Source organism: Anabrus simplex, chromosome 13, assembly GCF_040414725.1.
Source record: "Anabrus simplex isolate iqAnaSimp1 chromosome 13, ASM4041472v1, whole genome shotgun sequence".
In the NCBI taxonomy this organism is placed as follows: Eukaryota; Metazoa; Arthropoda; class Insecta; order Orthoptera; family Tettigoniidae; genus Anabrus; species Anabrus simplex.
The window spans coordinates 57,480,063-57,494,776 of NC_090277.1; the positions used below are offsets into that span (position 1 = coordinate 57,480,063).

The 14,714-nt window shown below is 40.0% G+C and overlaps 1 protein-coding gene across 1 annotated transcript in view; it reads left to right on the top strand.

Annotated features, from left to right (window-relative positions):
* Window positions 1–14,714, top strand: part of LOC136884743 (dystrophin, isoforms A/C/F/G/H) — a 1,317,506-nt gene that overhangs the window by 372,424 nt on the left and 930,368 nt on the right. Inside the window, exons 34-35 of the mRNA XM_068230054.1 lie at window positions 2,033–3,667; window positions 13,248–13,610. Coding sequence (XP_068086155.1) covers window positions 2,033–3,667; window positions 13,248–13,610 — 1,998 coding nt within the window. The remainder of the gene's footprint in view (window positions 1–2,032; window positions 3,668–13,247; window positions 13,611–14,714) is intronic.

A 14,714-nucleotide genomic window follows, 5' to 3' on the forward strand; every position in this document is an offset into this window, starting at 1 on the left:
GCTTCTGCATACAAACTTGCAGCAGCTCTACCATTGCAATCCACTTTGCTGTATGCAAGCACCATGTCGGTCATTTCCGTAGCTGTGTCCTGGTACATGTCGCACTGCTGTTAACAAGGTTACTGCAGTGGCGGACTACAGTACACAAGTAACGCAGTACGATGCGCATCAAGGACTGTGTGGAGGAATGTAGCGCAGGAATGTTATTAGGCTGAAGTTGTCCATCCGCAGTACACATATAGTTAAAGGGTTGCATACCTTCCGTATTAAGACACCAAAACAGAACAAATTGTCACAACTGTTTTCAGACTTTGAAGCTCTGCAGAGCCTAAACCGTGCATTTCCGGACAGGGGCTCCTTCTTGAAAACCTATCAGTCCGTCATCCCGAACAACATACTAAGCCTTGTCGGTGTTTTTTGGAGACATCCTGTATATTTACACGTTTTACATAGGGGCACCATAAATACTGTCACAACATTTGACAATTACTGCCCATAGAAGACAGTAAATTCCTAAAATATGACATGAAAAACAAGTCATAGTGAAGCTGCAAGAAGTGGTAAATTGTTTAGTATGCAGGTCATCTAGAAATTAAGTTTCCCTATTTCTTATCCATCCATTGGATTGCCACAGGGTATATTGTGATACACGACTCCAAATCGCTCATTTCCAGCCCTCCACTGTACAGTGTCAAGCGTTGTGTAGCATTGACTACAGAAATGTTTGAGTTACGAGCAGCAGCTTGACCATTATACCCGACTTAGTCATTGTACTGGCTGGACTGCTGGTAACACTTTGGAACTTGTGAATGAATCCTTCCACAGGATTCAATAATTTCATGGTGGAAGGTGTGGAAGTAGAATCCATAGTGCTAGATCCAACAGAGCACTTTTGATGGGATTGATAGTTGTTCGCTGAAGCTCATGGGGATGGACTGTAAAGCAGGGGAGCTCGTTTTGATTTACAGGCGGTCTGAATGATAGATTCCTGAACGAACAGTGGGCCACATTATTCTCTTACACCTCCTCCCTGCCCTTCCCTAACACAGAAATACATCCACACACCCAGGTGCCCCCATTTTCAATCACCAACAAATTAACCGACCTCTCACATGGCTGTTCAACAATGCAAACAAAATGTGACATGCAATACAAATGAAATAGAGAAATGTTAGCAGGTAACTTGTTAAATTTACCAATTGATGAGAGGTCCGCACCTCACGGCACGACACACTGTCCACTTTTCTATGTAAGGGACATTATCGTTCACAAGTAAATTATTAAAACAGCTTTAAATAGTTCCTAAGAACGTTAGTTCACACTAAAGTAGTAAACTACAACAAACCTCCCAAAGCACTTTCCAGGTATAAACTGGCCATTTCTTGTGGATGTCCCAAGAAAACCATACCTGTATAATCCCCTGTGGAATGCAGTAGGTCTTCCACTTTCCAGGGAAGTCTGCAGCTGTTATTCCAAGAAACGAATGGAAAAGGTCTAATCCTTACCTAATTTTAAGGTGGGAATAATTATGAATCTTAGAACTTCCTACAGCCCGGTAAAGTAATCATCACATCAAGAAGAAAACTACGAATAATTCAGAGATTTTTGTTATGGTTTATCTCCTTTCGCCATAAATTACAACCAGGTTCTTACTGTGTTTTTCGGTGTTAAAAAAAACCCAAACTGAAACTTAAGCACATTATAAAAGCTTGGCCTGGGGGACACACAGAATGCCTTCATGGGCCGTATGTTGGGCACCCCTGCTGTAAGGCTTTATGATCATCTACAAGAATGCAAAGATTATGAATGAATGAATGAATGAATGAATGAATGAATGAATGAATGAATGAATGAATGGAATGGCATGATTAAATTTCTCCAATCATTCTGTTAAATCATAAATTCGCTAATATTTCCAGCCTTTTAAGCCTTAACCTAAAATAATGTTAAAGAACAAGTTTTATGAATCATGTTGATAATACCTTGTTTGAACAATATCATTTTAAACGAAGCATGGCCCTTATTTTTCCAGAATTGGACTCAAAAAGACAGTGTTTCACCAACAAGCAGCAGATCACTTGATACAGCCTTAGAGCCAAAACCAGAGAAACCTTCTCCAGACTCTAGGGGGAGAGAGACTGAACAGGAAATTGTCACGGATGTGTCGGAGTGCACGAGTCCAGTACCTATGGATGTTGATGCGATTGGTTACTTAAATCTTGCCTTTGAGGATGTGTACATGCATAATGTGGGCAGTGTAGAACCATCACCATTGAAGTCTCCCACTAAGGAACAAACAGAAGTGTTTATACAGAAAGAATCAAACCTTGAGGCTCCAGAAGGAAGTCCAAAACCAACTCAGGCATATGACAGTAATGTTCCAACTCCGACAACTGCTATAAGTTACACCGTAAAACGAAAAATTGACCTCAGCTCTATTCCTGATGTCGTTGCAACTGCACAGCCAACCGGTGAAGGAAGCGGTGGTAAGAAAGTAGATGTCGAAGACAATGATACCTTCCGTCTTGCTGAAGACAGTATGCTATTCTCACAGGTTTCTACTAATACCCTAGTGACTCAATCGCCGGACGTTGCGGCAACGAGACCCACCGAGATCCAGCAAGCAGCAGACCCTTGTCAGATGGTGGAAGTGAAGGCTATGGAGATAGTCAAACATGTCATGTATCCCAGTCGCAGCGTCGAGACGTCAATTCAGTTCGTACCGGAATCGGCAGAGATGGTTGAACTAGTCGATGACACAGAAACGGAACCTGATGAGTCGGCAGCAGAAACAGATAATGAAGACAAGAAGGATAAGAAGAAGAAGAATAAAGATGAAAAATCGCAGGATGAGGGAAGTAAACAAATTACTGCAGTTGAAACTCAGAGTAGGAAAAGGGAAGAGAAACCCGAAACTGCTTTTGATACTGTAATTCCTAATAAGAGGCTGGCAAAGTCCCCAGTTAAAAAGGATGAAACGCAAAGGAAAGAAACAGATGAGGAGATAATTCGGGTGAGTCATACTACTGTAAGGAATGTCGTTGAATACCCAGCATGCTCTACTTCTGCACCGGTTGATAAGCTTCTAACTGAAACCGCTGATTCTTTGACTCGAACCCCACCTAAAGTATCAATCCCTGGCTATAGAGTGGAAATGCATGTAACCCCTACACCCCCTCCTACTCCTGCCATTTACTCTGGCGATACCCCTCCCTCACTCTGTCTTCAGATGACGGACAGAGTCAACAAGACCGAGCAGACCACGGTCACTGCATGGCGTGATACCGAGTGTGCCGATAGCGCTAACATACGAGATGCTGACCGTGCTGCTTCTAGCATGCTGCCCCTCGTGAGTAAGAAATCTCCAAAAGACAAGAATGGCAAGTCAGGGCTGAAGGAGGTCATACTGAAAAAGGAGATTGAAGTATCTAAGACGTACAAAATAATAGGCAACTTCAGCGATGTGGACGTGGTGGCGCCTACTTCTCCGGACAGGACTGTCGACGAATATGATGAAAGCTTTTACGGCAGTGACAAGGAGACCGACGATATTGTGGAGTTTTCCGACGATGGTACGTCTCCTCTGGGACTCAATAACAGTTCGAGCTCGGATGAGGACGAGGGGTTGTCTCTTGTTGGTCACTTGGTGTCTCAGCAGCTGGACAAGGTGGGTGTGATTAGTAGAGATACGAGCAGCATCTACAGGTAAGGAAAGTATGAAGAATAGACTAACACAGGATGAGGATTCTTCTTATAGAATAGTTACTTATAAAACTAATTCTGAAATTTCTGTGCATTGACTTCCATCATCACTACAATTCATAAAAATTATTTTCTTGTTTGTCTCAGTATTTATATTAACAATATTTATGCTAAATACTTTGGAAGGAATTTATTAATTTATTATTAGGTCCACCTGTTCAGTACAGAAAATAAGCCCATTTACTTTAAATGGCAATGTTAAAAACTAGTAGTTACAATTATAGAATGAGATTTCCCACCTAATCAATACTTAATATCTTTAAATGTATGTGTTACCGTGTTTTGGTGGATCAGCAGAGGTGAAAGAAGGTGCGGGCTGGAATGGGTCTAACTACAAGGCTGAACGATGAATTAAAATTTCAATAAAGGTTATATTTTAAAAACTTAACAATTTTCACATACAAATTTCAGATTTTAACAAATCACAAGAAGTCAAATCAGGTACAAGACCAAGAAAGCCGAGATTTAGATAGACTTTAACAATCTCGGCCACAAGCCCTAATTTTTACAATTCCTGAGCTCTCAGCTCACAACCAACATATTACCAAAGGGCAGAAAGTCCCTCAAAACAATGGAGCGCTTGCTCCCACCTTTAAATCTCAAGCCTCTCTGAGGCACATTTACCACAAGTGAAAGAGCTAACCAGCTCTCAATTTTCTGATCCTATCAAAGGCAACAACCAACATACTATAAACTGCCCTCAAGGCACACCTACGAAGAAACAGGGGTATCTTGTACCCAATCTACTGGGCCTTTGTGGAAAAGGAACAGATTAATTAAATGACCCAAAAAAACATCAAGATGAATGGAGGTGTGTACTTGTACTCCTACATGAAAGCTTGTTAAAACCTAAGTGGCGCTAAGCTGATACACAGGGGCTATTCCCATACTATAGAGGTGACTCATATAAGAAAAATTTTAACACATTAGGGAAGAGTAGAAAATTACGAAAACATAGTCATCTCAACTCAAAAATGAAGGGGAGCTCGAGAGGGTAAAGCAATCTCTATCCCCGATTTACATTTAAAGATATTCGAAGTCTTACAAAGATGGAAAAAAAATTTACTTGTTTTAAGTTATAGGTTACATATTAAAGGTTTTGGACCTGCCCCGCGGGTTAAACTGCTGAGCTAGCGAGGAAAAAAGAAAGATGTTAAACGGCCATTACCTTGTTGAAGAGCTGCTGGCGGATGAAAGAGGCGCTTCCCGCCTCCTGCTATATTTCCATACACTAAGCTAGATGTTGTACGAGTGGCCGAGAGACAAGAAAATCAGCAGTTTTTATACCCTCGTGGAAGATTCGAGACCTTTCATGAATAATTAACACACACCCACATGCGTTTATTGGTCGGCTAAAGTTTACACATCAAATGTGAAGAAGAAGGACACGATTGGTCCAAAATTAATTAAAGAAATTCGGGATTGGCTAAGTTCAAAACTGGCGGAAAGAAAGATTAATGTTGCCAACCTACAAATGAAAGAACGAAATTTAGTTATAGGAAAACTTATGAGTATAAAATATCTTCAAGAAAAGTTCCATCACTTCGCACCAGGGTGCATGATCATAGTTTTTGGTAGAGACATCTGTGAGAGAATGTCCACACTTCTTGATAATTAGTAAACAAACACAATTCGAAACTAACACAGTGACATCTTCTGATAAACGGTTGAATTAATTCAGTTTTAAAGTTCAGAGTTTTAGCAGTAGAGGAGTACTCGAAGGCGGAAAATTCAAATGTGCGGCGTATAGGTGTACCAACCGGTACAGTATGTATTCATATTAAAAATGCATCCAGTTTTGTCGTAGTGTGAATAAAATTGGTTAAAACTTGTCTGGAACTGGGTCTAGTATCTTGTTGGTATACAGTATCAATTCTTGCTGCTTGTTATTATGTGGTTGAATTGAGTGAGAACATCCCTTGCTGTTATAATTGTGAACTGTTTGTGTCAGACCACATAATTGATTGGGAGGTCCTCTTGCTCCTGGGCTGGAATTATGGACATGAAACATTACTATATTTAATAATGTCTTCATGCACATTTTATCATTAATACCAAAAAATCGTGTATCATCTTAGAATAAGTAATGTATTAAATTGATGTATTTGTTGCTTTATCTTTTTAAACTTCTTGTCGGTATTAATGTTCTTAAGCTGAAGATGATATCTAGGAGAGGCATTGTCAATCGAGAGCAAAATGCCATCGGAGCCAGTTTGCTGCCCGCTCTTGAGGAACGAGAGCAGCTTAGCAAGCAACTAGGGGAAGTGCGTGACGTAGTACGTACTGCAGGCCAGTGGCGCAAAGGTATAGCACATCTTTCTGTATAGGTTAGATTGCGACACGATGTGCGTGAACTCATGTGAGGTGACGGCAGTGTGTTCCTGCCTTTATCCTCACACCACACAACGTTCAAGTCTAGTCGGTTAATGTTACATTTACTATAGAAGAGAGTTCAGCACAGCGTAGGCCATCGACACCAACAAGTTTCAAACCACCTTGGGAAGAAGAGTATTTGATACTTCAAGAAAATAACACACAAAATGTTTAATATGCAATAAAATATTGAATCACTATAAAAAATTTAATCTGCAGCGCTGTTATTCCTTGTTTCACACCAACAAGTATGATAAATATGAAGGCCGGGAAAGGATAGCGTTGCTAGAAAAACTTAAAAACAACACATTTGAGGAAGTAAGTACATTTCATAACCTGCTCATCTCTATTTATATTATAATGTTTGATAAGTCCTCAGAAATGATTTATGTACCGGTATGTATTTCATTGCTGTTGTTCATATGGTAACATTTCCGAGCGGCAAGTACAGTACTGCCACTGCCACGGTATGCAACCCGCCTGTCCGCTGCTCTCTTGTCATGTGACTGATAGCCGTCCCGAGTGGAGCAAGTAACACCAGCTCCCTAGAGCAACTGCGCGAAGACGTCTGCTCTAGGGGATTGAAAATGGTACTGTATTAATGTATTTTTAATGTGAGTAAATTTCTTTAAAGATATTAATATTGATTAGGTGGGAAATCTCAATCTATAATATTGCGACTGTTATACATACCATCAATACGGACCTATAATGCAATTAATAACTCATGATTAAAAAGTAGTATGCGTTTCAGATGGGCCATCATTATCGTCATCTTCTTCTTCTGCTTCTTATTCCTCTTCTTCATGTACCGAGCTCGATAGCTGCAGTCGCTTAAGTGCGGCCAGTATCCAGTATTCGGGAGATAGTAGGTTCGAACCCCACTGTCGGCAGCCCTGAAAATGGTTTTCCGTGGTTTCCCATTTGCACACCAGGCAAATGCTGGGGCTGTACCTTAATTAAGGCCACGGCCGTTTCCTTCCCACTCCTAGCCCTTCCCTCTCCCTTCGTCGCCGTAAGACCTATCTGTGTCGGTGCGACGTAAAACAACTAGCAAAAAAAAAAAAATCTTCTTTATGTGCCATATCCGTTCCCCCAGACGTTGGCGATCACCCTGGAGAAAGTACCCCTTTCTGTAGCTAACTTGAAGAGTTGTTCAGTGTTGTTGATGCAAGTCCAGTGTAAGATGTTCTGGAGCCATGGCATCGGTGGTCTACCAGCTCCTCGCTTGCCTGCTATCTTTCCTTGTAATATGAGGTGTTGAAGCCCGTGCTTTCCACCTCGTAGAATGTGGTCTAAACAAGCTGTTTTCCTGGCTTTAGTGATGTTTGCCAGCTCACACTCGTCTCTAACTCTCCTTAACACTTCATTATTTAATACAAAATCTGTCCCAGGTATTCTGAGCATTCTCCTGTGTAACCACATTTCAAAGACCTCTAATCTGTTCATGGAGGAAGCTTTGTCAGTTCAGGTGTCCTCTACATAAAGCAGTGTTGACCAGACGTAACATCTCAACAGCTTTTGCAGAGTTTGAGGTTTAGATCGTCATAAAAGAGTGATCTCATCTTTTGGAAAGATGATCTGGAAATCTCATTGTGGCATCCTCTTTTTCAGGGTCCAGATTTTCTGTTATGGTGCTCCCAAGGTGTGTGTGAACTGACTTACTCGTTCAGTGTTTTGATTATTTAAAGAAACGGAGGCACCTTCATGGTTGTTTCTGCTAGATACCATGAACTTGCTTTTTGTGGTATATTGATGTTTAGACCCTATATTAATCCACTGAGATGAATTCTACTGAGCAGTTCTTGAAGATCTTCAATGGTGTTCCATATAATTAGTTATGCAGTTATTGTTTCTGACGACTCAATTTACTTTGGCACCTAGCCCAGTATCATGCAGGGCTTCTTTCAAGATATGATCAGCATAGAGGTTGAATAGGAGCTGTGGAAAGTTTGCAATTTGGCGTACTCATATTTTGATACTGATCTCTGAAGTTTTTGTTCGTTCAGTCTTGACTGTGGCTCTCTGGTTCCAGTAAAGACTTTCTATGATGCAGATATCTTTCATGTCTAAGTCTTTGTGCTAGAGAATCTTGATGAGTTTTTCAAGTTTGATTCTGTCGAATGTCTTCTCATAATCAATCAAATATATCTTTGTGTTCTCTGATCAGTTAAAATTCTAAAAATTCGTAAAAGAATTGAAATGCAGTTAAATCATAATGGATACACATTAACCCATTCACATCACAATAAATGGCCACATTGTTGATTGTAGAATCAGATTATTGGACCTTTATGTTTTCTTATACATATAAATTATATGAGTAAAGGCTTTTTGCAGATGGCGATATTCTGAATTGAGTATAGAGATTGTGAGAAACTGCAGAATGACCTCAATAATGTTGTGAGATAGACAGTAGGCAATGGTATGATGATTAAAAGTCAGGTTGTTAGTTTCACAAATAGAAAAGTCCTCTCGGTTTTAATTACTGCATTGATGGGGTGAAAGTTTCTTTTGAGGATCATTATAAGTACCAACGTGTTAACATAAGGAAAGAACTTCTTTGGGATAATCACATAAATGGGATTGTAAATAAAGGGTACAGATCTCTGCACATGGTTATGAGGGTATTCAGGAGTTGTTGTAAGGATGTAAAGGAGAGAGCATATAAGTCTCTGGTAAGACCCCAACTAGAGTATTGTTTCAGTGTATGGGACCGTCACCATGATTACTTGATTCAAGAACTGGAAAAAATCCAAAGAACAGCAGCTCGATTTGTTCTGGGTGATTTCTGACAAAAGTAGTAGCGTAAAAAAAATGTGGCCTAGTTTTGGGCTGGGAAGACCTGGGAGAAAGGAAACGAGCTGCTTGACTTAGTGGTATGGTCTGAGCTCTCACTGGAGACATGGTGTTATGACATTTTTAGACAAATAAGTTTGAGTGGTGTCTTTAAAAGTAGGAAAGATGACAATATGAAGATAAAGTTGGAATTCAAGAGGACAAATGGGGGCAAATATTCATTTGTAGGAAGGGGAGTTAGGGATTGGAATAACTCACACCAAGGGAGATATTGAATAAATTTCCAATTTCTTTGAAATCATTTAAGAAAATGCTAGGAAAACGATAGATAGGGAATCTGCCACCTGGGTGACTGCCCTTAATGCAGATCAGTAGTTATTGATTGATTGAACGTACCTGTTGCACGAAAACAGGCATAAAATACTAACTAATGAAGATAATTCACTCAAATTTTGCATGTCATTGAAAGTTATAACTTACCCATACTTCATTCCTGGAATGACTGCTGGCTGTGGTAAAAATGTATCATTTGAAATAATTTTAAAAAGAGCGGATTCGTGTACTCTAAAAAGTCACAAGTTCAGGTAGTGAGTGAAAGCTAAATTTTTTTGTACCCTCAAACACTGCTGTATCCACGAAATGGGAATATGTCAAGATTACTGTCTTTATTCTCCAATTTCCAATCACTACGTTTCTTTTGCATCACGGGCCGCGCACGTTTGGAAGTACCTGACACGGCACTTTCACTCTCACATTCGTCGATGCTATCAGGGAGTAAAGAATACAGGGAGATGCCTTGGAGCTCTGAGAGTGAAGCCTAGTGACAGTGGTCTACATAGGGGGCGTCTCAGAAGCACCGTCCACTTTTTGTTAGAATTTTTAGGTTAGACTTGTTGTTTATCGTCAATTTTTCCTGAGGTTTCCTGTTCGTGAAGAAAGGAGAGCAGAGTGGATTAAGGCCATTAGAAGGGAAAATAGGATACCTTCTCCTTACACCAGAATATGTTCAGCACATTTCAAACCGGAATTATTTGATCGGTCCATGAAGAAAGATGTTCTGAAGGAGAATGCATTACCTACTATTTTTTAAGCATTCCCTTCTTACCTACAGAATTAGAGCGCTCGATGTCTAGAGAGTTTTTCATTTTCACGCCCTTCGTGGCTCTTGTTTTCATTGGCCGATACCTTCATTTTTCCAATTGTCGGATCTCTTCCATTTTTCCTCCTAATTAGTGTTAATAGAGGATGATTGCCCAGTTGCACTTCCTTTACGGCAGAATAAGACCCACGGTATCTCCTGCCTATCGTAAAAATCCGTGGGGAGGTGGGTGTAGTAGGACAACTCCCACGGTATACACTGGTTTTCGTAAGAGGCGACTTAAAGGGGCCCCAGGAGCTCTCAGTTTGCGAGCGTGGGTTGGCAACCAGGGGGCCCTTAGCTGAGTCCTGGCATTCCTTCCACTTACTTTTGCCAGGCTAATTTTAAACTATCATGTCCGACTTCCGATGGTCAACTCTTGTTCTTTTCCGACCCTGAGGCTGTACGAGGATTCGATGGCTAGGGAGTCTTTCATTTTCTCGCCCTTCATGGCCCTTGTCTTTCTTTGGCCGATATCTTCATTTCTCTCTTATTAGGATTAATAGAGGATGGTTGCCTAGTTGTACTCCCTCTTAAAACAATAATCACCACTACGTGTCGTAAAAGGCGATTAAGAGCCTAAGGGGCTCTTAACTTCGGAGTGTGGGTTGGCGTCCAAGGTGCCCTTAGCTGAGTCCTGCAGTGTTTCCACTTGTGTCAGAAGATGGTTAGCTTGATGGTTTTACTTCCTATTAAAATAATAATCACCACCACTAGTTCAAAATTTGTAGTAAGCAATGTTGCTAAGCCCAGTTTGGTTATTTATTCCCCTAAAGCATTCAGATTGCGGTATGCCATTATTAACAGCCTACTCCTTACCTTTACTGATATCTGGTGAAGAATTGCATCTATTTTTTTAATATTGCCATTATTAACAGCCTACTCCTTATCTTTACTGATATCTGGTGAAGAATTGCATCTATTTTTTAAAATATACTCGGATTATAGTACCGATAGCCAACTAGCGAGAAGGTAGATTTAAGACTGCGGGTCATGAGAAACGCTTCCTTTGAACTCAGTGAAAATGCATTAATAGGTCTGTTTGCCAGAAAACTTTGTTACAGTTAATCGCCGTGTTATTTTGAAAACGATTGCACTTCATTGAGCGATTCGAAGTTTCCTTACTCCCGAGAAAATATCTTAGTTTGTATATATATACAACGTAAGAATTGCCATGGTTTGGTAACCATGGGGGGCGTGGCTGTTGGCTTCAAGCGATAGCCACAGAGAGTAGTGTAGCGGGCAGCTCCCTGTATTCTTTACTCCCTGGATGCTATTCACACTAGTAAATTTCACTGTTGCTATCGCTACAATCGAACTGGTGTTCATTTTCTGAAAACTTCATTATTGCCATAATCACCATCTAAAACACTGTCTACAAGCACTTTCAAACTCTCGTCATTACCGCGATACTGGTTCTACTGCATAATGAATACTGAATACCAATGAAAATAAACTGTTGTTCAACAATCCCAAGTATCATACAGAAATACAGACAGCATTGTTTAGCAACAGTACATGGCCTCTTCCTTACAGTGTGTATTATGGAAACATATACTGCTAGGGGAATCTAGAATATAATATACGAATATAAGCGAGACAGTGAGTCATTGCAAACTCAGCCCGTCATTTGATTCAAGTTTACTTTTTAAGGTACAGTCAAAGGTTCCACCTTTACAATACTAATTTGTTTTTGTTTAATTAGCAGTTAACAAGAAATTAGGCCAACCAGGCAATTAAAGCTAATATCTATTTGAACTACAAGATTAAGTTATCAAGAACTGGCAGGGACATTGCTTTCTATAAGAATCTTTTAAAAAATGAACTCATACCAAATTTCTTGAAGTTCAATCAAAACATGTGTTAACAAATTTATCTTAAAAAAGCAATTGGTCCACCATTTTAAGAACATTCTTCAAATTTTATCATGTATTTTAACTTGACATATCCGGTAATCCAAATCGTATCTTAATGTGTATTTGTGACCTTGTCTATTTTACTCATCTTACAAGTATTTTCGGCTGATGATGTCCAAAAAGAAGGACAAAACATCTCCCAACAATTGCTTATTAAACAAAAAAGAATTACTAGCATTGTAAATATGGAACCTTTGATTGTACCTTAAAAAGTATACTGTTGACAATATGGGCTTTGCAAAGAAATTAATTTTATGATTCAAGTGCCAAAACACCACGCGTGACCACATCTCTTCAAATGATGCAAGTGAATTAATAAACTTGAGCACACAATTCCATTGAACACTATGTAAAAACCTTAATTTGCTTTAATGAATCTTAAAATCATCTTAAGTTAATATGTTGTGTAATTAGTCGTTGAAGAAATGACTCTTGAGAAAAGAAGACTTGTGCTGATAACTAATCCAGTGGGACTGGAAGGAACAGTTGTTTAAGGTTGTTATTTGTGGATCTTATTCTGTTTTAGAAAGAGTCTTTTCTTCAGTGAAGACTTTTGCAACCTGTATCTGTGATATTATTATTCTTGAGGATCACTTGTAATTTGAATGCCCGGATAGTTGAATTGTTTGTTTACCTCTAGTTATTGATTTCCTGTGGAGATGTAACATTCCTTAAACCTTGTTGACTGATCCACTGCACAGAAGTTGGCAGCATCACAAACAGCAGCCATTGAAACTTCATTTATGATAGAAAATGATCACTAATTTTTCTTCTTTCTTCTGAGGAAATCAGATGAGGTTATAGAAGATTTTATTTTCCTCTGTGTTTCCTCTTGTGGTGCACTTTTTCTCTGCAAATCTGCTAAGTTATTTCTATTCTTCTCATATTATTTATTGGGGTATGATTAGCATAGTACCTTAGCATCTGGCTTTCCACCCAGATGGTGGACGTTCCATTCCAGGGCGATCCTGGATTAGAATTTTCACGTGAGAAATCATGTGGTGTCAAGTTGGGCATCTGGCCTGAAAGACACTTATTCAAAACTCAACGGGAGCCAGGCAGTTCCGGCAACCCTAAAAATTCCTGGGACAAGCTGAGGAGAAGTTGTTTTCATATTATTCACATTTCACATTTGTAATTAAGTGCTTAACATGTAAAACATAATATTTGTGTTTTCTGCAAAGGTAAAAGCAAATTGTTGCCATAATATTTTGCAACAAGGTAAATCAAAACGATGGCACTTGTAAAAACCTTTGCAGGCACTACTTTCTTCGAGAAAGGATGCTAATGTCAAAGCAGACGAGAAGCTTCCTTCTAGTAGATCATCCGTCGCTACCAGCCGTCCGGGAATTGCTGGCGGAGGTCGCTCCCTAACCACCATCACCACGACTACCACCACGACAGCCACCAAGGTGGTAGCTAGCGGGCTACGACTGCCCGTCTCGCAGGCCACGCAGAAGAGTCCGGCAGCCCTCTTGAAGATGGGTGCTGTGCCACCCGCCTTGGAGCGAGAAATTAACGAATTTGAGCAAGCTGCCGAACAGATGCTACGAAGGATGGATGTGATGCTGATCACAGTCAAAGGAGTGGACAGTGAAAGGGATCCAGGAAAGAGACAAGTGGTAAGTGTTTTTCTTCTTCTTCTTCTTCTTCTTGTTTTGGCAGACTGTGGACCGCGATATTTCGAATTCAGCTTCATCTGTTTCTGGGCATAATTCCTCATCCATTAATCCTTCATCCTTTCAGTCTGCCATCTCCTCCTCCCTTCCATCCACAGCGCTTGGGTACAGAATCTAACTTTTACTTGAAATGTGTTAGCGGTCTTGATCCTCGACTTGAAAGCATACCTGTCGCTGATTTTCTGTTCCTTGTATTGCCATTTCCTTCAGGTCCTTCTTCACCTCCCAGTGCCAGCTCACCCTTTCCTGGTGTCAAAAACCTTTATTATCTGATTGGTCAATTTTCCCAGATTCATTCTGTAGATATATTCAAAGATGATTCTCATCTTCCAGATGGTATCCGAGATCTTTTCCATCTTGATGTATAATTCTTGGTTTCCTTTCTGTATGATCCATCCTCTGTTCTTTGTGGTTCCAGTATCTTCCTCAGAATAATTATCTCCACATTTCCAGCTTCTTGATGAATCCTCTTTTTAAAAATGAGGTTTAAACATTTAAACACTGTCTGGTAGTGTTTGAGTTTTGCATTGATTGAGATCTTCTTGTTGTAAGTGTTCATAGTTTATATGCCAAGTTCATCTTATTAATTCTCAATAAGTGCCTCTCTTTCTGAAAGGTTGTTGTCTATCCACTCACTCACATATTTGAATTCCTCCACTTTCTGACTCTTTTTTCTCCCAACTTTATTCCATCTAGGTGCTGTTTTGATGTTGGTCATTTATTGTGTCTTCTCGAAGGGGACCCACAGGCCTGCCTTACTTGCTTTTTCCTGAAGTTTGATGATTTGGTTTCATGCCTCCTCTATTGACTGAGGACAGAAATCTATTTCATCTTAAATAACAAAGACATAATTCATAAAACATTGCAAGCAGATAGGAGAACACAGGAAGGTTATTCACACTAACCTACTGGTATGGACAGGGGATGAAACAGAAACGACTGCCCAGGTTAAACATGAAAACATTCCCAAGGATGAGAACAAATTCTACATCTTCCATACTTGCAGTTCATCTTGGCATAGCTGGGTAGTTATTGCTGGAGGTATGA